The following is a 21,041-nucleotide window of genomic DNA, read 5'->3' on the forward strand; positions in this document are numbered from 1 at the left end:
ATCTTGCACACTTACCTGAACACACACATTTGAACACATACACTGCACACACCTTTAAGCAACAGAGAAGAGAAAAATATTTCTAAAATGTCTCTGAGAGAGACAGACAGACACACATAGAGAAAAGAGGTAATATGATGATGATTGTCCAATACCGTTAGCAACGTGGACATTACTGGTGACCATGGCAGTCTCCAGAGACCAGAAAGCAGCAAGTCAAAAGGTTTGAGGAAGGTAATTCAGGGCACAAAGTGAAGGCACTGGCTTCTCTTTTTAAAAGTCTGGCTACAAGGGAAACATCAGGAGAAGGAGTTTTGTGTCTAATGATAGGATGGAAAGACCCTGTGTCCACAGAGAGGAACCTGTGTCCCCCAAGAGGAAGAACAGAGGGATGTCATAGGAAAGCATAGGGGTCAAACACTGGAGCAGGTGGGAGAAGATGAGGCTCAGAGCAGACAGAGGAGTTGGCCTCAGACAGCAAGGACACACCTTCCGCTGAAGCAGGAGGAGGTGGCAGGCAGGGTGAGGGTGGAGGCCAGTTTGTAGATCGTGACTGTTATAAGATGAGGTTCTATTGTAGATCAGCTTTTAGTCAAAGCTATGAACCTAGAGTGAGGGATAGCTGAAAGGCTAAAGTAAGAAATCACAGTGCTCTTCCGTCTCGGCAATGATGTCATTCCCTCCACTTGGCTATAACTGGGTTGATGCCCCTTAAAGGGGACGGACTCAGGCCAACCTAGCTGGCGGTGATCATCTCCAGTTGTTAATTTGCCACAACCTATAGTCCCTTGGGAAGAAACTTTCCGATGAAGAATAATCTAGGTCAGGTTGGCCTGTGGGAATGTCTGTGGGAGACTGTTTCCATTGTTAATTGATGCCGGAAGCCCCATGTCACTGTGGATTGCTAGGTAGAGGGTCCTGCATTGTCTAAGGACGAAGCTGGACCAGAGCCAACAGGCAGCATGGATGAATTCGTTTCCTCCTGCTCCTGACTGTGGAGGTGCTTTGAGTGCCTGCTACCTCGAGTTCCTGCGCTCCCTACTGTGATGGGCCATAACCTGGGGTTGTCAGCCCCATGAACCCTTTTATCCTGCATGCTGCATTTGGTCAGGATAGTTTTTAAAATTACAGCAACAGTAATGTAGCTAGAACAAAGGCCTTACTGGGAAAGAAGGTTGACGCTGGGAGACGGTGCCGTCACTGGGAGCCGGGGTTTCTCATATGACAGGATGACACGTTGTGTTACCCCATGGATCAGTCAAGTCAGCCAGAGCTGGCATATAACACAAGAAGAATGTTGAATCAGGAAGCTGATGTAGGGTTAAGTTCTCTCTGTAGTGTGCAGCAAGGCTGTGAGTAAGCCGTGTGCCCTGTGGTCTATTTCCCAGCCTGTAAGTAGAATCCTTTTTGTTTCCTGGGTTTAGGGAGACAGGACAATGTGTGTCACTGTGCTTTGAGAGCAGTGGTGACACCTGGGTACGGGGGCTTCAGGAGACATAGCAATGCGTGTCACTGCCTGCCATCCACTTCCACCCCCTCTGATGACTCAGCCCTCTTGCCGCTTAGAGTGAGTCATTTTCCCCTTCATTCCATCAAGCCTCTGCCTCCCCATCCGTAGCATCCTCCAGGCTGAGGGCAAGGATTTAAAAATTCAACAGAAGATTTTGGAAAGGAGAGTGCCAGAGAAATATGGCCAGTCTGGCTTTCTGAGCGCTATTTTCTTCTAGAAACAGTGTTGATGGGGCGCAATCCCAGCTCTGTCAGTAGAGGCTGTGGAGAGCACCGGGGGGGGGGCAGAGACCTACCTTGCTTAGATGTCCCACAGAGAGGATGAGGGGGAACAGGAACAGGTGACACCATACTAGGAGAAATGCCTTCTGCTGAGGGATAGATTAGATTAGATTAGATCAGCCCACCTTTGGGAAGTATACTGGATAGTTTTATGTCAACTTGACATAAGCTAGAGTCATCTGAGAAGAGGGAACCTCTCCATTGAGAAATTGCCTCCAAATATCTGGCTATAAGGAGGCATGTAAAACAATTTTTAAAATTAGTGATTGAGGGGGAGGGTCCAGACCACAGTCGGTGGTGCATCCCTGGGCTGGTGGTCCTGGGCTTTATAAGAAAGCAGGCTGAGCAAGCCATGAGGACCAAGCCAGTAAGCAGCATCCTCCATGGCCTCTGCATCAGCTCCTGCCTCCAGGTTCCTGCCCTGCTTGAGTTCCTGTCCTGACTCCTTCAGTGATGAACAGTGATGCTGAAGTGTGAGCCAAATGGACCGTTTCCTCCCCGGGTTGCTTTGGTCATGTGCTTCATCACACCCTTACTGGGGTAGGAAGGAAGTCCATGCAGAAAGGCCACTAGCTCCCTGCCTCCCCAAACCTGGGCTGTACAGGACCAAAGGAGGAGACTAGAAACACCCGTCCACACTCCTGAGGGTAGAAAGGCAGTGGGTGAGATCTCTGTGTTATGGTCCCAGGACGTGCAGAGCAGCCCATTCCCCATGAGCATCCTGTTTTCCACGCTGGGTGAAGCTCAGCTCCTCTGCCAAGCTTGTGGGGAGCTCTAAGCATGGAATCAGGAGATGCACTTAGGTCAGGGTCTGTATCAGGCTTGCTTTACTCTGAGCCCAGAGGCTCTGACCCTTTGGAGGACATCAGCCCCTTTATCTGGGGCTTTGTGTCCCTCTCTGTGTCTATCTGTCTGCCCATCTCTGTCTCTGTCTGTCAGTCTGTCTCTGTCCCTCTCTGTCTCTCTCCATCCTCCCCCCCGTATATGTGTGTGTGTGTGTGTGTGTGTGTGTGAAGGCCACAGGTCCATATCAGTTGTCATTCCTAAAGCACCGCCCCCTTTTTCCTCATAGACTCTCTCATTGGCTTGGCTCTGAGTAGGCGTGGCCAGCAAGCCCCAGAGATCTCCCATCTCCTTCTCTCCAGCACTGGTCCACCAGGCCTGACTTCCTGCAAGGGTTTTGGACTCTGAACTCTGGTCCTCACACTTGGGAAGGAGGCACACTATAGATTTACTTATTTCCCTGACTGTCGTAAGCCCTGCTCTAGATCACGATAAATTGAAGAACCCGCATGAGAGGAGGCGTTTGAAGGGGCAAAGCTTTACCACACTTCCTGCTGGGACTCCACTGTCATGATCACTTCCTGAGGAGGAAGGTGGTTAGTCCCATGGAGATCTCTTCTGATCAATATGAGTGATCAGTCGATTGTCACTGTGTTTACTGTAAACGGAGAGTTTGCTGGGTGCGAAATGGACTCTCAGTCAAGAAATTTTCTTAAGGGTATCGATTTTCTGTAAGTAAGTGCTGGCTCTGCAGAATTCTACATTCTTTCTGTCTATCACAGTGTCACGGTGACACCAGGAGTTCACAGCTGAGTGACATGTGCAGGAACGTAAGTCAGACTCTGAGATCAGCCATAGCTCTGTCCACAGACTTGTGTAGAGAATGTTTCACTTTTGCCTGGGCAGTGGCTCAGCAGCTAAGTGCTTGTCTTCCAGTCCCCAGGAACCCATGCAAATTCTGGGTGTGTTCCAGGCTGGGACGGGGAGCCCTGGAGCATGGGGACTATAGACTGGGTGTCGCTGCAATCTCTGGGTTTGACCGAGAGACCCTGCCTCCGTTAATAAGGTGGACGGTGAGCAAGGCTGATTCCTGATCTCAACCATGGTTTCCACATCCACAGTCACATACCTACCACACGTGTGCATCCACACACACGTGAAAACATGCACATGTGCATGCAAATCATACACCCGTAGACCATGGATAGAAGACAAAAGAAGTCCTAGAATTCAAGTCTTCTTCTAGAATGCTGGTGCCTGTGGCTAAAGCGTGAGAGGCGGATCCTCAGAGACAGGGAGAGGGAAATGAACGCATTTATGCTTTTCTCTTCAGCCATGCCAGTCCCGCTTACCTTGGTGCCTCCATCAGTTCCTCCGGAGTGCTCATGCGGGGGTAACTGCAGGACGAGAAGGTAGTAGCACTGTGGAGAGGTGGGAAGGCACTGTTGACCCAGGCCTCCCTCCCTCAGGCAGGGATGGAAAATCCATTTAGAGATAATTGTGGATTTTGTCAAACTGTCACAGACACAGCCACTTGTCTCAGAAAGGGCATCTCCTCCTGAGTGTTTGTTACCCAGAACTAAGGATCTGTAGGTGGCTTCAGTCTGTAAGCAGTGTGTGGCAGCTTGCTGCTGGATTCTTGAGAGCTCTGGCTGTGTAGTGTATTGCCCAGACTGTGTTTTGAAAAACACAACAAACTCTAAAACCTCATCTCCCTTCCACCTGCCTTTCCCTTAGCTGGATTCATGGGGCCCTTTCCTCATAGTGTCTAGAATTCACCTACATCTGGTTGATATTTAAAGGTTAAACTTATTGGTGATAACTCAATATTCACAGAGAGCTCCAAATCATAGAACTAAGTGAGCCACAGCCCACTCTCTTCTCCTCACCCTTCTCCAGCCCTGCTCTGTAATACACTTCTATAATTTTGTTATCTCAAGTATGTTATCTAAGTGGGATCATAAGCCCATAGCAAGAACTGGGGTGATAGCACAGTCCACAAAGTGCCTGATGCACAAGTGTGAGGTTACAAATTTGACCCCTAGAACACTTGTAAAAGTGCTGGGTGTGTATTCCCGGGAGGCGCAGACATGTAGATCCTTGGGCTAGAGGGCCAGCTTGGCCTGATTGGCTAGCTCAAGACTAATGAAGAGACTCTATCTGAAAATAAAAACAGCACACACATGCTCACGCACACACACGCATGCACACACACCCCACCAGCATATATAGATGAATCCACATATGCACACTAAAGGTATATTATATAGATCATAAACCTGAAATTCTTCTACTCCGAGGGTCAGACGAGTAATGTCTGTATGTATAGTGTACGTTTCTGGTGCTGCTTTCAGTTTCCTGGTATAAATGTATTTTGAATTGCTTAACCCCGTGTCCACTGAAGGCTATCTGGGGTCCTGCTGGTGGTTGTCTGCGGTGAGTGAAGTGTCTGGAAACGCTCTTGCATAGGTTTCCACGTGAATGTGTTTCTAACCGAGTCGACTGCCCAACCACCGTGTGACAGCCACTCATTGAGTGCTGTAAGCTGCCACGCTCTTCCAGGATGGCCATTCCCTTGGACATTCTTACTGATACATGAAAGTTCCAGTCATTTCCTGCTCACCTGCTTTTGTACCCAGAACTGCCTTTTCCTCTCAGGTATTTTGACAGCTATGCAGGAATGCTCCTTGTGGTTTTCTGTGTGTCCCTGCAGTTAATGTACTCTTTCGCTCTCTGTAAATCCTTTACGGTGAAAGGATGCTTGTGCCTTTTCCATGTTTTCTGATTAGATTGTTTTCCTCTTGTTGAATTGGAGATGGTGTGTTCTGCATGCCGGGTCTTTCCTGATGCCGCTCTGCAGGTGTCTCCCCCACCCCACCACACACACACCATCCTGCCTGTCTCCTCATGCTCGAGAAGTCCAGGGTGTCTGCAGGTGTCTCTCCCCACACACCATCCTGCCTGTCTCCTCGTCCTCGAGAAGTCCAGGGTGTCTGCAGGTGTCTCCCCCGCCCCTACCATCCTGACTGTCTCCTCGTCCTTGTGAAGTCCAGGGTGTCTGCAGGTGTCTCCCCCCCCCCCCACCATCCTGACTGTCTCCTCGTCCTTGTGAAGTCCAGGGTGTCTGCAGGTGTCTCTCCCCACACCATCCTGCCTGTCTCTTCATCCTTGTGAAGTCCAGGGTGTCTGCATGTCTCTCTCCCCACACCATCCTGCCTGTCTCCTCGTCCTTGTGAAGTCCAGGGTGTCTGCATGTCTCTCTCCCCACACCATCCTGCCTGTCTCCTCATCCTCGTGAAGTCCAGGGTGTCTGCATGTGTCTCTCCCCACACACCATCCTGCCTGTCTCCTCGTCCTTGTGAAGTCCAGGGTGTCTGTTCTTCATTTAGCAGATTGTAGTTTTGCCATTGAGTCCAAGATCCTAAAGCTTTTCTCATACATTTTTCTCCTGAAATATGATCTTTTACATTTGCATCCAGTGAAGTTTTAATCCATTTTTAGCTAAGGTGTGAAGCATATGTAAGGGTTTGCTTTTGACCTGTGCGTGTTCACATGCCCCGGTGGTATGAAAGTCACTTGGGCATATTTGTGTGGGCCTCTCCCTGGATCCTCTGTTGGGTTCTATTTTCTTTGTTTAGTCTTCTACTGACAGTTGAGACTTAATTACTGCAACCATAGTTGTCCTGAGACAGCTAAACGGTCTCCCCACTTTCTTCTTTACTGAGGTACCATTGAATCTCAAGTAATGCCCCCCCAAGGGGAAGAGGAACAAATCCAATAAACCTACGTATATTTAATGTATATAATTTGGCAAGTTTCAACCACTTCATTCTTTTTTACTTTTTGGTGTGGGTTTCCCCTCTGTATGCTGTGAATATGTTTTATTACCATTGGTTAATAAAGAAGCTACTTTGGCCTATGGCAGGGCAGAATAAAGCCAGGCAGAAAATCCAAACAGAGATATATAAAGAGAGTAGGCAGAGTCAGGGAGATGCCATATAGCTGCCAAAGGGGAGACAGACTCCGGAACCTCACTGGTAGGCCACAACCTTCTGATAAAATATAAAATAATAGAAATGGGTTAATTTAAGATGTAAGAGTTAGTTAATAAGCTAGGAATATGCCTGAGTCATTGGCCAAACAGTGTTGTAATTAATATAGTCTCTGTGTGATTATTTGTGACTGGGCGACCGGGAAACCAATGAGCAGTCTCTGTAAACATTGTGTGTGTGTGTGTGTGTGTGCGCGCGCGCGTGTGTTTGAGACAGGGTTTGTATGTGTATCCCCTGCTGTCCTGAAACTCACTCCATAGACCAGGCTAGCCTCTAACTCAGAGATCCCCCTGCCTCTGCCTCTCTGAGTGCTGGGATTAAAGGCATGCACCACCACCACCCGGCTAACCACTTCTTTCTTATTGAAAATTACTTCAGGAATTCTAATTCTTTTGCCATTCCATATAATTTTAGCATGTTTTGAGCATATGTATCTATGAAGATTCTCGCTAGCATTTTGATAGGAACTGTGCTAAACTTAGATGTCCATTTGGGGGAATGGATATCTTTAGTGTGTTGGGTCTTCCGAGTTCTGAGCACAGTGTCTCCTCACTTCTTGGCTTGGTTCCATCAGCATGTTGTTGTTTTCGACATTTGAGTGCGACACGTTTTTCTATATTTACACCTACATGACTTCTAGCAGTTATAAACGGGAGTGTAGCATTTTAGTGTTCGTGTCTGTGTTGTAGGAAGGCAATGGCTTTCATATGCTTCTCTTCTTGAACTTGCTAAGTGCTCTGTTCATTCTGCAGGTTTCTCTGTGGATTCTACAGAGACCACTGTGCTCTTTGCAAGGGGGTTCACTGGGTGGCTCCCCTTATGAGCTGGATGCTGGTCTTACCCATTTGACTTGACTGTGTGGTGAGACAGGGCTGAGCACAACTCTTAAGAGCCTGTGTCCTGCCTGTTCTCATCTTAATGGGATAGCACTCGGGCTTTCATCGTAAAGTCGGTTAACTGTAGGTCACAGGGCCTGTCTCTCCCTCACCATCTGTCTCTCTCTTTCCTGTCTTCCTTCTCCACCCCTGTCTCCCTTCCGTTTTGACAAGTTTTAGAAATCCCCTCATATTCCTATTTCCAAAGGTTTTTTTAAGTATCATGAATGGGTACTGACTTTTATCAATCACTGATTTTTCAAATATTGAATTAGCTTTCACTCCTGGAATATACGGCTATAGTAATTCATTTTTGAATACTGCTAAATGCTCTCTGCTGCAGCTGGCAAGGACTTTTGTATGACTGTTTATGAGGGATATTTGTAGTTTTCTGTACAGTCTTTGGTTTGGGAGCCAAGATAACACTAATTTCACAGAATGAATTGAGAAGTATCCTTTCTGATTCTATTTTCTGCAAGACATTGTGCAAAATTGCTGTGAATTCGTCTTTAGATCTGGAGATGTTTTCATTAAAACCACCTGGGCCTGGAGAGGTCCGCTTTGGGAGTTTGAACAGTAGGAGCGTAGCCCCTCGGTTCTGGGCTATGAACTACCACACTGTGTGCCTTTGCGGATCCATCTGTTGAAGATCTAAGTACCGAGCCGCCATTGCCCCTCCTTGCTCTCTTTCCTTGCCTCTGGGTTCCCATCGACAATCTCTACTCATCCATCCTTGTTTCTCTTTGTCAGTCGATGCTGGATTTTATTTTGTATGTTGGTGCTAGGGAGTGAACCCAAGGCCTTAGTAACCGAGCTATGGTTCAACCCCCCAGCCCCAGTGTAATTTATTGATCTTTTACAGCTGCTGGCTCGTCTCTCTTCTGTTGCTTTGGCTTCCATTAACTTCTGTTTATTATTCCCTCTGCTTGCTTTGCCCAGGCTGGTTCTTCACGGGGGTTCTTGAGGTGAGAGGTTGATTATTGGCTAGAGACTCTCACTTCTACCTCTGCATGTTTCCCGTTCAGCTGGCCTCAGCAGCATTCCACAGCTCTCAGGTGTTGAGTTTGCATTCCCATTGAATTCAGCATATTTTAATTGTCTCTTGATACTTCCACTTGGCCCAAGGGTTATAAAAGAATGTGCTGTTTAGTTTTAAAGAGTTTGGATATTTTCTTGCTGTCTCTCCGTGATCAATTTGCAGCATGTGTGGTGGAGGATAGGCACTGTGTGGTTTTACTTAAGTGTCCGGGTTTGTCAGATAGACTAGCATAAGGCTCTCTGGATAACGCTCTATGTACTTTGAAGAGACTGGATGTTCTGCTCCTGCAGGAAGAGGGTTCTCTTGGTATCAAATTGAATGGTTTCCTGGTATCATCACGTTCTATGTCCTTGTGAGTTCTATCCCTCATCCTTCCTCCCCTCTTTCTTACTTCATGCTAAGGATGGAACTCAAGGTCCTTGGCAAGTTCTCCATCACTGAGCTACAACTTCCCCATCCTTGCTAATCTTCTACCTATTGCTTGATTGTTCGTTGAGAAAGATGTTCCAAGGATGAGTTTCCCCTTCATTTCTATAACGCTTGCTTATGCTCTCCCAAATCCTTCTGAGTACCTTCCCGGGAGGGCCACCCGTCTTCCTGATGCCTTGGTCCTCTTGTACTGTGCCCTTCTCTCTGAGTTGCTGTGGTCTTGTCTGTCACAGAACAGTAACTGCAAAATGATTCAGGCTGTGTTTTGTCTTCATGTTGCTTACCCCTTCACTCCCCCCTGAGGTTCCGTGGCTGAGGCTACCCACTGGTAGCTTCTGTATCTGGGGTCTGAGCATCCGTTTGGCTCCTCTTTGTAGCTGCTCTTTCTGTGCCATTCGTTTCCAAGCCTGCCCAAGAAATTTTGTGTTGGGTGCTTCTGATGTCTTTGCCATTTTTGGTGCTGGCATCTACTGATTAACTGCTTCTCACTCAGTTTGCTATTCCTGGGGTTCTTCGTATAACGGCTGACATTTGTGGACCGGGTCATTTTGAATATTGACTTTAGATCTCTCTTAGAACTTTGGTTTGGGGTGGCTTCCCTATAACACTTACATGGCAGAGGACAGGGCAGGCTCCTCCCAGATTATATCAAGCTTGGGTCAAAGAACACTTTGTCATTTCATCTCGACTAACACAGAGGGATACACTGTGTAGCCCAGGCTAGCTTCAACCTTGCACTGCCTCTCCTGCTTTCTGGCATCTCAAGTCTATGCCTCTGTGACTAGCAGGGTGTCCCTTGCTGTGAGGTGACAAGGTTGGTTCCTCCTCCCAACTCTTTCTTCTTACGTTGATACCATTCTGGGATGTGGGTACCAGGGGTGACCATCTACTGCTGGGGCATGGTGGGATCTTGGGCTTCCTCCTCTTCATAATTCACCCCTTCAGGGAGAGAGGATGGCTGCTTGCTTTCACCTTTTGGGAAGGAGAAGCTGGCTTCCAAGAGGACCTTACTTCAGGGCACAGTAGTCTCTGCAGCAAAGGGCTCCAGCAGCAGGGTCTGATGGCTTTCTGTCTTTAGGAGTTGCGTGGTGCTCAGTCCTTTAGCTGGAGGAATGGGCTTTTGTGTGCACAGTGGCATTGTCTGGGTGCCTTGGTATTCAGGTTACTTCTTCCATTCTAAGACCGGGCACACCTAAGGTACAAAGTCAAGGGAGCACCCTGCTGTGTCTGTGTTCCTACTCCATGTTTTCAGAAGCAACTCTACTTAGTTGCTTTTATTTGCTTTATTCTTCGAGCCCACACTCCCCGTTTTGGTGGGAGGAGGACAGGGTCTCATATGTTTCAGGTTGGCCTCAAACTCACTATGTAGCTGAGATGACCTAAAGCTTTGGAGTTTTCTGTCTTCCTTGCTGCTTCTCCAGTGTTGGGATTACAGGCAGGGACCACTGCACCTGGCTTCTGTGGTACTGGGAATCACACCCAGGCTTTGTACATGTTAGGGGAGCATTCTACTCACTGAGCTGAACCTCAGTCCTCAGGCTTCCTTAATTGCTCTAGTGAAAGGTCCTTCTCACAAGAAGAGAAGTTCTGCCTCAAGCCCAGAAGAGCTCTGGGCATAGGTGGAGGTGGAGGATAGACTGTCTCACCCCTGCACCCCTCCCCACCTTCTCAGGAAAGATGATCAAATCAGCCCTCCACACAGTTTGACGTGATCATCAGTGTGTCTATAAGACTGAGCTCCAAGCAAGTAGGCCCTGTGTTCTTTCTTCATTGTCGGATGCCCAGGGCCTACACCACACTGTTCCTGGCACCAAACAATAAATATGTAAATGTTGGTTAAATAAAGTTGCTTCATTCACCAGCTCAGCTTCTCACCTGTCACATATAAAATTGGCCAGAGGGAAAGACACAAACAAGGTTGTGTTTAGAAATGAGCAAGACAATGGATGCAACTGACGTGTTTGGCACACTGCTCAGCTTACAGGCAGCCAGACAGCAGGCTGCCCTCATTTCAGTATGAGCACTCCTGTTACCACGCTCACATGAATTCTCTCATTCTCCGTCAGCATCTGTTAGTGCAGCTAATGATCTGTTCAAAGAGTTGTGAGCGTTTGCCACTGGCAGACGCCAAGTGGTGAGATGATTCTGTTAAATCCTAACTGTCTCTCTTGTTCATGTTTTTCTGCACAGGTCCTGCAACTGGGCTCAGACATCCTGCCCCAGTACAAGCAAGAGGCGCCAAAGACCCCCCCTCACATCATCTTACACTACTGTGTCTTTAAGACCACGTGGGATTGGATCATCTTGATCCTGACCTTCTACACGGCCATCCTGGTCCCTTACAACGTCTCCTTTAAGACCAGGCAGAACAATGTGGCCTGGCTGGTGGTGGACAGCATTGTGGACGTCATCTTTTTGGTGGACATTGTTCTGAATTTTCATACCACCTTTGTCGGGCCAGCGGGGGAAGTGATATCTGACCCCAAGCTTATCCGCATGAACTACCTGAAGACGTGGTTTGTGATCGACCTTCTGTCCTGCCTGCCCTACGACGTCATCAACGCTTTTGAGAACGTGGATGAGGTTAGTGCCTTTATAGGTGATCCAGGGAAGATTGGTTTTGCTGATCAGATTCCACCACCACTGGAGGGGAGAGAGAGTCAGGTACATCCCTCAACTCTTGGACCTTGTTGTCATGTCTTTAATGCTGAATGAAATGCGGGCGGTCAGCACAAGAGTCCCCCGAGTGGGTGGGAGGCAGCATGCGCGATGGCCACAACAGAGGTCGCATGTGCCGTGGATACCCTGCCTGCCGTTCCTGCCCTGGGGAGGCCCAGAGGCCCTGCATGTCAGTGAGCGGGTGTGGAAGAGACCAAAGGCTCACTCTTCCTCCGTGTGGAGTGCAGCCGGTGGCTCAGGGAGGGGAGGCTGCAGAAGCAGCCATGCATGGCCATTGCACCAGGGAGCCTGTCACTCAACCACTGGATGTGTATCTGTTGGATATTCTGAGGGTGGGGCCTTCTCTTTATCTGCCCTGGAGCTGTTTCACAGGCTGCTAACTGGTGGTCACTGATGCGTTTCCTCTCGTTCTTTCTTCTGGGTGAATGTTGCAATGAGTTTGGAGGTGACTGTTTGCTTGGCTCCTCGGGTCCATGCTGGAGTTGAGTGCGGTGGTTGTAGGGTCTATTGCTTTGGAGTCTTAGTCTTGTAAATGCTTTGCAACCATGTTGGGATTAGGATGTGCTTAGGTAGACACTGAACAGGTGGGTGCCTGTGGCCGGAAGGGGCCCCTGGACTAGTTAGGAGCGAATGTCTCCTTTGAGAAAGCAAGGATGCCAAGTCCCTTCCAGAGCAGTGTAGATTCCCATGTGACTCCTGCTCAGTGGGGAGTTCTTCTCCATTCTGGATTAAGATAAGGCGGCTTGCTTGACAAGCCAGTGTGTTCAGCACCGGGATCATATTGTCTCAGATGGCAGAGGGTCAGGAGGATTAGCCTGTCATCTAGGCAGTCATTTGGAGGCTGAGCTGAGGCTTGGCACATCCTCTGGGGTAAAGGGCAGCCATGGAAGGAGGTATCACTGTGCCTCTGCCTTCAGACTAGCATCAGCAGTTGCTGATGACATCAGCTGCTTCCTGTTCGAAAACCAAATGGCCATGCTACTCCCTGGATGAGGGGAGCTTCCCTACCAAGTGCTGCCGAGGTTAAAGTGTGGAGGACACAGCGTGATACACACACGCTCTCGGTTCAGAACAGCCCCGGCTCTGTTGGTGTGCAAGGTTTTCAAGTACTTCGTTTGTTTTTGAGACGGGGTCTTGTGTAGTTAGCCTGGTAATTGTAACGTAGCTGACTTTAAACTTGCAATCCTCCTGCCTCAGCCTCCTCAGTGCTGTATTATAGTGTGGCATTACACGTGTGTACAAGCATTTCAAGGACTAACTCCTGCACGGCTTCTGAGTTGCAAGGAGCTGAAATGAGTGGGAACAGACATTGGCAAACTCAGAATCACCTCTGTGAGTGCAGAGCACACTGGGAAATGCTTTTCTCTGTGGATCCAGCTTCAAAAAAGTTTGTGTCATTGGCTTGGATAATTCAAATGAATTATTATAATCCAAAAGAGCATTTTGTATACACCCGGGAAATTAATATTTTATTACAACAAACAAACAATCTAACCCTTGAGGAACTGTGAGAGCTCAACGAGCAGGAGGGTTTTGAAAGCAAGAGGGCCTGAGTTCAGATCTTAGCACACAAGGTGTAACTGCTTCCCTGCAGCCCGCCAGCCTCGCTGGAACTCAGCTCCGGTGTCAGTGAGAGACCCCGTCTCATGAAATGAGGTGGAGAGCGAGAGAGTAAGATACCAGATGTCTTACTCTGGCTTCTGTGTACTGTGCACACTGGTGTACATCCATACACACAGATACACCATACACACATCTATATATACACATATAAGTACATACCATATACACACTGCACACACACATGTTCACATACACATACCATGCACACATGCATATATATATACACAAGTGCATACCATACACATACCATATACACACATTCACACAAACATACAACCACATACATAAATATACCTTTCACATATATACACACATAAAATATATACGTACCATACACACATGTCCACAAACACACATAGATATACCATATACACATGTTCACAATACATAAACATACACATATACCATACACACACCTTATACATATGTACACACACACACACACACACACACATATATATATATATATACACCATACACACATACACATGCACACACACATACATATAGACAGACACACACACACTCACACAGCCACTTGGGTTAGTAAGATAAACCATGCGCTATTTATTGCAGTGGTGCTGGAATTCTGTAGCTAAGCAGAACAGGTCTTCAGCATCCATGGGTTCACCCTGGGATCTGGCAGAGCTACAAACACACATGAAAGTGTGGCTCCACAGCCTGGAGGCTAACAGGAGCAAGAGCTTGTCCTCAGGCACTGTGCGTGCTGAGCTGGGAAGCCTTCAATTCCGAGCACCCGGTGATGGCCTGATTTCCGTGTTCATGGGATGGATTGGAAATAGGAAAGGCATCTGCTATCTGTAGGCTTCAGGAGGTAAAGGGCTTGGAACCAGCTCTCCTACCCCCTCATGATCATAAGCAGTGCTTCTTGGATTAAGGATCCAGTCAGGACAGTTTTAAAGCTTTGGGTGACAGCTGAAAGTGTCTTTCACACACCAGTCCTGATGTGAGGGAGCGGGGGGGTCGGCTCTCAGGACCTCCTGTTGTACCGCGGTCACCACCAGCCTGGTCCATGCCACTTTGAGCTCCCTGCCAGCTCCAAGCTCAGATTTGCTGGGCTCTTACTCTGCTCTGCATTGGCCTTACTTGCAGAAGCTCTTTGTAAAGATAAGAGGCCTTACCTCTGCCCTTTGACCCTCAGTGCCAGGGGAGGAAAATGAAGGAGGGGGGACATTTAGCAGATGATGAGTGGAGGTCACTGGAGGTCAGAGATGGAGAAGACCTTATGAGCTCTCGGGTAAGAGGGCAGACACAGGGACATCTGCCCCATGCGTGATCTCAATCACTTGGTGCCCCTCCTGCCCTCTCTCCCTTCTTGCCTATGACAAGCTGATGGAACGGGCACACTACACTGACTTCTAACATGTGTGAAATATGGGGGAGAAGTTGGGACTTGGGTATGGTGGGTATGGTGGTACAGAGGAGGCAACTGTGATGTTGATACGATGCCCAGTGAGGGCAGACCGACCCGTCCCCAAAGGCCACCCTTTTGGGAAAAGCTACCATTAACATAATGGGAGGGGAGGGCTGGGCCAGAGGCAGGCAGAGGAGGTTGGGAGGCCATGAGGGGCATCAAGAGTTAGTCTTGGGGAGAGTACAGTGAAGTCCCTTTAGGTAGTGCTCTGATTAAAGGTTTGGTGGCTCACCCTCCATACCTGTTACCTGTGGATGACGTCTTAGCCTTGATGACCTAAGACTATAATACTTTCTGGTCTAGATTCTTATTCTGGGAGACCACAGGAAGAATGAAGAAACTACTGACTCATTTGCCACTAAAAAAAAGTACACAGAGTTTAACTGATTTTTCCTGGTGTCTTCTCAATTATGCCAGTGGTCTGGGTGCCAGTGGAGACCACCAAAGAAGAGGGGGCAAGACAGAAATGTCTTTGCTATGAGTGGTGTGTGTGTGTGTGTGTGTGTGTGTGTGTGTGTGGTGTGTGTATGCATGTGTATGTGTGTGTTTGGTGGCAGAGAGTCTTGAGGGGGAAAGATTGGATCCAGCTCAGGTCTGGCTCAGGAAAGAGCTGGAGAGAATCACTAGTGCCTGTGGTCTTGGATCCAGCTTGTGGCTATTGCCCTCTTGGTGGTTCAAGCTGAAAATGACCCCTTTGTTTTTGCTTGCTTCCCTTATGTAGATGGCCTCCTTTTGCGTCACTCTCTGCCTGTGGGTGACCATCTGCTCTGGGGCTGTTGGGGATATGTCTGCGCGTTAGTTCACTGGGCTGAAGGACAGAGGTCTGGAGACTGGGGGAGCTGGCACTCAGGAAGGGTATGTCGGAGCCCTTGGCCGATGGTTGGCCTGGCATGCTTCCTGACTGCACTGGGGTCGTGAGGGATGAAGCTTTCCTTCTCCTAAGGAAACCTTGGTGCTTGTTTGCTCTTGCGGTGTGGAAGTGCAGAGGAGAAGGGAAGACTGTGTGTCACTGGATCACTCTTGGGGTATGCTGATCAGAGGCGTCACCTTCCTCCTAGGCTGGGTAACACACAGCAGCCCAGCCAGCTGGTGCCAATTACCGGCTGATAGTCACTAAAAGTGAGGCTTGCTGATGGAGGCAGACACTCTTCATCTTCTGAGGGTCCTAAATGTTTTGCTCTTTGGGGAGTAAGGAGAAGGGTGATTTTTCTACTGTGTGTGACCCTGTGCCTGTCACGCTGTCTCCTTGGATTTGGTCTGTCCCACTCCGCAGAGCAGGCACTGTCCCTGTCTTGTAAGTAGGCTGTCTTGTAAGAGGCTGGCCTGTGGGCTCCCGTACCTCAGCCTGTGCTTTCTCATGCTGCCTTGCTGGAGGGTTGGGTTGCCAGGAAGACCATGTTTCAGTCCCTAGACCCTTGTTGCCTTCTGTCACTGTAAGTCACTGCTGTCTGGAAACCACTCTGGGCCAGCTTTCTGCTGTTAAAGATGCTGGCTACAGGCTGGTGTGGTACAGACCTAAGGCAAGGGGATACTGAATTCAAGTCAAGTTTTGGAGATACAGTAAAACCTTATCTCAAAAAACTCCCAAACAGACAAATAAACAAAAACAAAACATGAAAAGAAGTCTGATTTTATGTTGGAGGTCTCCAATCTTAGCTCTCAGAAATTTGAAGAAGAAAGACCGTGAGTTTGAGAGTAGCCTAGGCTTTCTGGGGAGACCCTGTGTCAGCCCCACCCCTTCCCTCAGATTGTTTTCTGACCCACAGCATCTGGTCTGACCTACCTCACCCACCCTTGTCTTGTCCTACCTCAGGCCCTGTGAAGGCCACAACACCTCCCAGCTTCCAGCTGAGCCTCGGCTTGACCATGTTCCCTCTGCAGTTCTTCTTACCTGAGACTATGTCTGCTTGCTTCTCAGTTTTGACTGTAACTGGGTAGCAGAAATGCTTCACACAGACGTGAAAGGTATAAAGGCCAAGGGAAGGGGCACAGAATCAAGAATGCTGCAGGATGAGTTCGTGTCTGTCCCTGTGCCTCCAGACACAGTGACTTACTTGCTGGAAGCCTCACTGATGTATATCAAGGAGCTACCGTAGGCTGCTGAGATGAGTCTGTCGACATCCATGGGTCTCACCCCCGCTCTGCTCGAGGAGGAGATGGGGCAGAGTCGGCGCTGGTTCAGGCTGAAATGATAGCCAGTGCTTCTCAGTGCTGACTTCCAAATGTTGCTATAACTAAAGAAACATTGTGGCCTAAGCCTATCCTGGGATATCATTCATCAAGAAAAGAGTTACCTCATCAGGGAAAGATGTGGAGGAAATGTAGACTTACATTGCTAAGTGAAATAAATCTACCTATTCTCTGATCCCGTGTGGAGAGAGGAGTGCTCGCCAGGAGTTTAGAGAGGAGGAGGAGGAGGCAAAGAGGAGGCACAGGGCAGAGAAGTGACCTGGGTGACATTGGGATGGCCACGTGTCTCTCAACACCAGTCTGAATCACACGCCATGCTGGAGAGATACCGAGCCCTGGACACCAGCTCTGTACCTCTGCTAATAAGCATCAGCATTGACTCAGTGGTTGCATCATGCCAGACTAGTGCAAGGCATTAGTGACAACTGGCATTGACTCAGTGGTTGTGTTGTTCCGAACTAGTGCAAGGCATTAGTGACAACTGGCATTGACTCAGTGGTTGCATCGTGCTGGGCTAGTGCAAGTCATTAGTGACAGTGGGCTCTGTGCACTTCGCTCCACTCTGTTCTAAACGAAAAGTACTCTAAAAATAATGTTTGTAAGTAAAAACACAGACCCTGTTGCTGCTGTAAGATGCAGGATTGTCCCGCATTTCTGCGACTCGGAAAGAAAAGCCCAGATGCCCCCTCCCACCCTTTTCCCTGGGCAGGGAAGGAATCAGTGAGTGTCTACTGGAAAGAAGGGCAGGTGAGGGCTGGGAGCCAGCCACAGGTGCACGCCACAGAGCACACCTCACTCGTGTGCGTTCAGAGTCATCTCAGAGGAACGGAGAGGCATTCTCTGAGGAGAGATGAGCGGGCTGGGTGTTGGAGTTGCCACCAACCCCCATTATCACCAGCCAGCCCTGCACGCGTGTGCCAGGGCCTGTGGCTGAATCTCACACAAGTTGCTCACCTGAAGTTTTGACCCGTCCACTTCAGGAGGTGCCTGCTAACTCAAAGTGAGCATTGGAGACCAGGCTAGAGGGCTAGCAGCACCCTGGCTGCCCCCATAGCATTTCTAGGACTTTCTTGTGGGTGTATGGATGCAGCAGTTTTGTTCTTGTTCCTGCTCATGGAAGGGAGGGTGTTGGAGGGACAGATGGCTTCTTTAATAGAGCCTCCACTGGAAGTGTAGGGTTCAGATGCCATGCTTGGCACAGGGCCCATGGAGTGATCAGGTTTGATGGGAGGGCATTGAGAGACACACTGCTCTGTGGCCTGGAATCTCTCCTTCCCTCCCCTCCCCCTCATTCCTCTCCCCTCCCTTTCTTCTTCCCCTCCCCTCCCCTCCCCTTCCCTTTCCTCTCCCCCACTCTCTTCTCCTCTCCTCCCTTCCCCTCCCATTCCTTCCCCTCCCACTCAGGTTCCATTTGACCAGCGCACATTCTAGTATTTCCATTCTTCACCATGACACGAAGCTTCACCTGTCACACATCTAGACAGACACAGATCTCCACCTGTCACACATCTGTACAGACATGGATTTCCACCTGTCACACATCTGTACAGACATGGATCCCCATCTGTCACACATCTGTACAGACATGGGTCTCCACCTGTCACACATCTAGACAGACATGGATCTCCACCTGTCACACATCTGTACAGACATGGGTCTCCACCTGTCACACATCTAGACAGACACAGATCTCCACCTGTCACACATCTAGACAGACACAGATCTCCACCTGTCACACATCTAGACAGACATGGATCTCCACCTGTCACACATCTGTACAGACATGGATCTCCACCTGTCACACATCTGTACAGACATGGATCTCCACCTGTCACACATCTGTACAGACATGGGTCTCCACCTGTCACACATCTAGACAGACACAGATCTTTACCTGTCACACATCTAGACAGACATGGATCTCCACCTGTCACACATCTGTACAGACATGGATCTCCACCTGTCACACGTCTGTACGGACACGAATCTCCACCTGTCACATATCTGTACAGACATGGATCTCCACCTGTCACACATCTGTACAGACACGGATCTCCACCTGTCACACATCTGTACAGACATGGATCTCCACCTGTCACACATCTGTACAGACACGGATCTCTACCTGTCACACATCTGTACAGACATGGATCTCCACCTGTCACACGTCTGTACAGACATGGATCTCCACCTGTCACACATCTGTACGGACACGGATCTCCACCTGTCACACATCTGTACAGACACGGATCTCCACCTGTCACACATCTGTACAGACACGGATCTCCACCTGTCACACATCTGTACAGACATGGATCTCCACCTGTCACACATCTGTACAGACACGGATCTCCACCTGTCACACATCTGTACAGATATGGATCTCCACCTGTCACACGTCTGTACGGACATGGATCTCCACCTGTCACACATCTGTACGGACACGGATCTCCACCTGTCACACATCTGTACAGACACGGATCTCCACCTGTCACACATCTGTACAGACATGGATCTCCACCTGTCACACATCTGTACAGACACGGATCTCCACCTGTCACACATCTGTACAGACACGGATCTTCACCTGTCACACATCTGTACAGACACGGATCTTCACCTGTCACACATCTGTACAGACACGGATCTTCACCTGTCACACGTCTGTACGGACACAGATCTCCACCTGTCACACATCTGTACAGACACGGATCTCCACCTGTCACACATCTGTACAGACACGGATCTCCACCTGTCACACATCTGTACGGACACGGATCTCCACCTGTCACACATCTGTACAGACACGGATCTCCACCTGTCACACATCTGTACGGACATGGATCTCCACCTGTCACACATCTGTACAGACACGGATCTCCACCTGTCACACATCTGTACAGACATGGATCTCCACCTGTCACACATCTGTACAGACATGGATCTCCACCTGTCACACATCTGTACGGACATGGATCTCCACCTGTCACACATCTGTACAGACATGGATCTCCACCTGTCACACGTCTGTACGGACACGGATCTCCACCTGTCACACATCTGTACAGACATGGATCTCCACCTGTCACACATCTGTACAGACATGGATCTCCACCTGTCACACTTCTGTACGGACACAGATTTCCACCTGTCACACATCTGTACAGACATGGATCTCCACCTGTCACACATCTGTACAGACACGGATCTCCACCTGTCACACATCTCTCTTGGCATGGATCTACCTGTAACATGTCCATAAAGATGTAGATACCTAACTACTACACATCTGTATAGGCATGAATTGCACCTATTTCATGCCTAGGCAAGAACAGATTTTTTTTTTCTGGACTCGGTTTGATCACTGATTTCTTTATATGTTTAAGATTTATTTATATTTCTTCTCTTTTTGTGTTGTTTGCTGTAGTTTTGTTATGAGTTTTAACAGTACCTCTATTTCTATAGGGACAGAGTTCACCAGCAAGGCAATTAGAGCTGGATTTTCCTATTTTTTAGATTTTTTTTTTTGTGCAGTGTGTGTGTGTGTGAGAGAGAGAGAGAGAAAGACAGACAGAGAGAGAGAGAGAGAGAGAGAGAGAGAGAGAGAGAGAGAGAGAGAGAGAGAGGAGGGAGAGAGATAAGGACTTAATGGAATTAACAATCATTTCCTGTCTTGCTCTTCCTTTTGCTGTTGTTCTCTTTCCTTCCTGTTCTCATGCATATGTTGAAGGGCTTACTCCCTTTATCATTAGTTGCTTTTGAACAAATACTTTTGTTTTAAAATTTAAATTTTATATATTTTGGGTGATCTGAACCTTTTAACACTGAAATGTATCTGTCTGGTAATATTTATTTGAAGCTCTGTCAATATTTTTAGTGCTTATGTGCTGTGTGTTCTTGTCTGTTAACACGAGCCTTTGCTATACTCTCCTATTTAGAGTTTAAATCAGCGGGTTTTTTTTATTGATTTGAGTCATCTGTTATTATTATCATCTTTGAATGTGTAAGAGTATTTGTGTGCCATGTGCCTAGAGAGGCCAGAAGAGGACATTGGAACCCCTGGAACTGGAGATACAGATAGTTGTGGCCAGCATGTATGTGCTGGGAATTGAATCCAGGTCCTCCAGAGGACCAGCTGGTGCTCT

General features: G+C 48.5%; 1 protein-coding gene across 2 annotated transcripts in view; it reads left to right on the plus strand.

Annotated features, from left to right (window-relative positions):
* Kcnh1 (potassium voltage-gated channel subfamily H member 1) overlaps window positions 1–21,041 on the plus strand; it is a 291,256-nt gene that overhangs the window by 73,600 nt on the left and 196,615 nt on the right. The window contains exon 6 of one of the 2 annotated variants that reach the window (XM_075989494.1): window positions 11,160–11,633. In XM_075989494.1, coding sequence (XP_075845609.1) covers window positions 11,160–11,633 — 474 coding nt within the window. The remainder of the gene's footprint in view (window positions 1–11,159; window positions 11,634–21,041) is intronic. The other variant, XM_075989495.1, reaches the window with a different exon arrangement.

Source organism: Microtus pennsylvanicus, chromosome 10, assembly GCF_037038515.1.
Source record: "Microtus pennsylvanicus isolate mMicPen1 chromosome 10, mMicPen1.hap1, whole genome shotgun sequence".
Taxonomy (NCBI): domain Eukaryota; kingdom Metazoa; phylum Chordata; class Mammalia; order Rodentia; family Cricetidae; genus Microtus; species Microtus pennsylvanicus.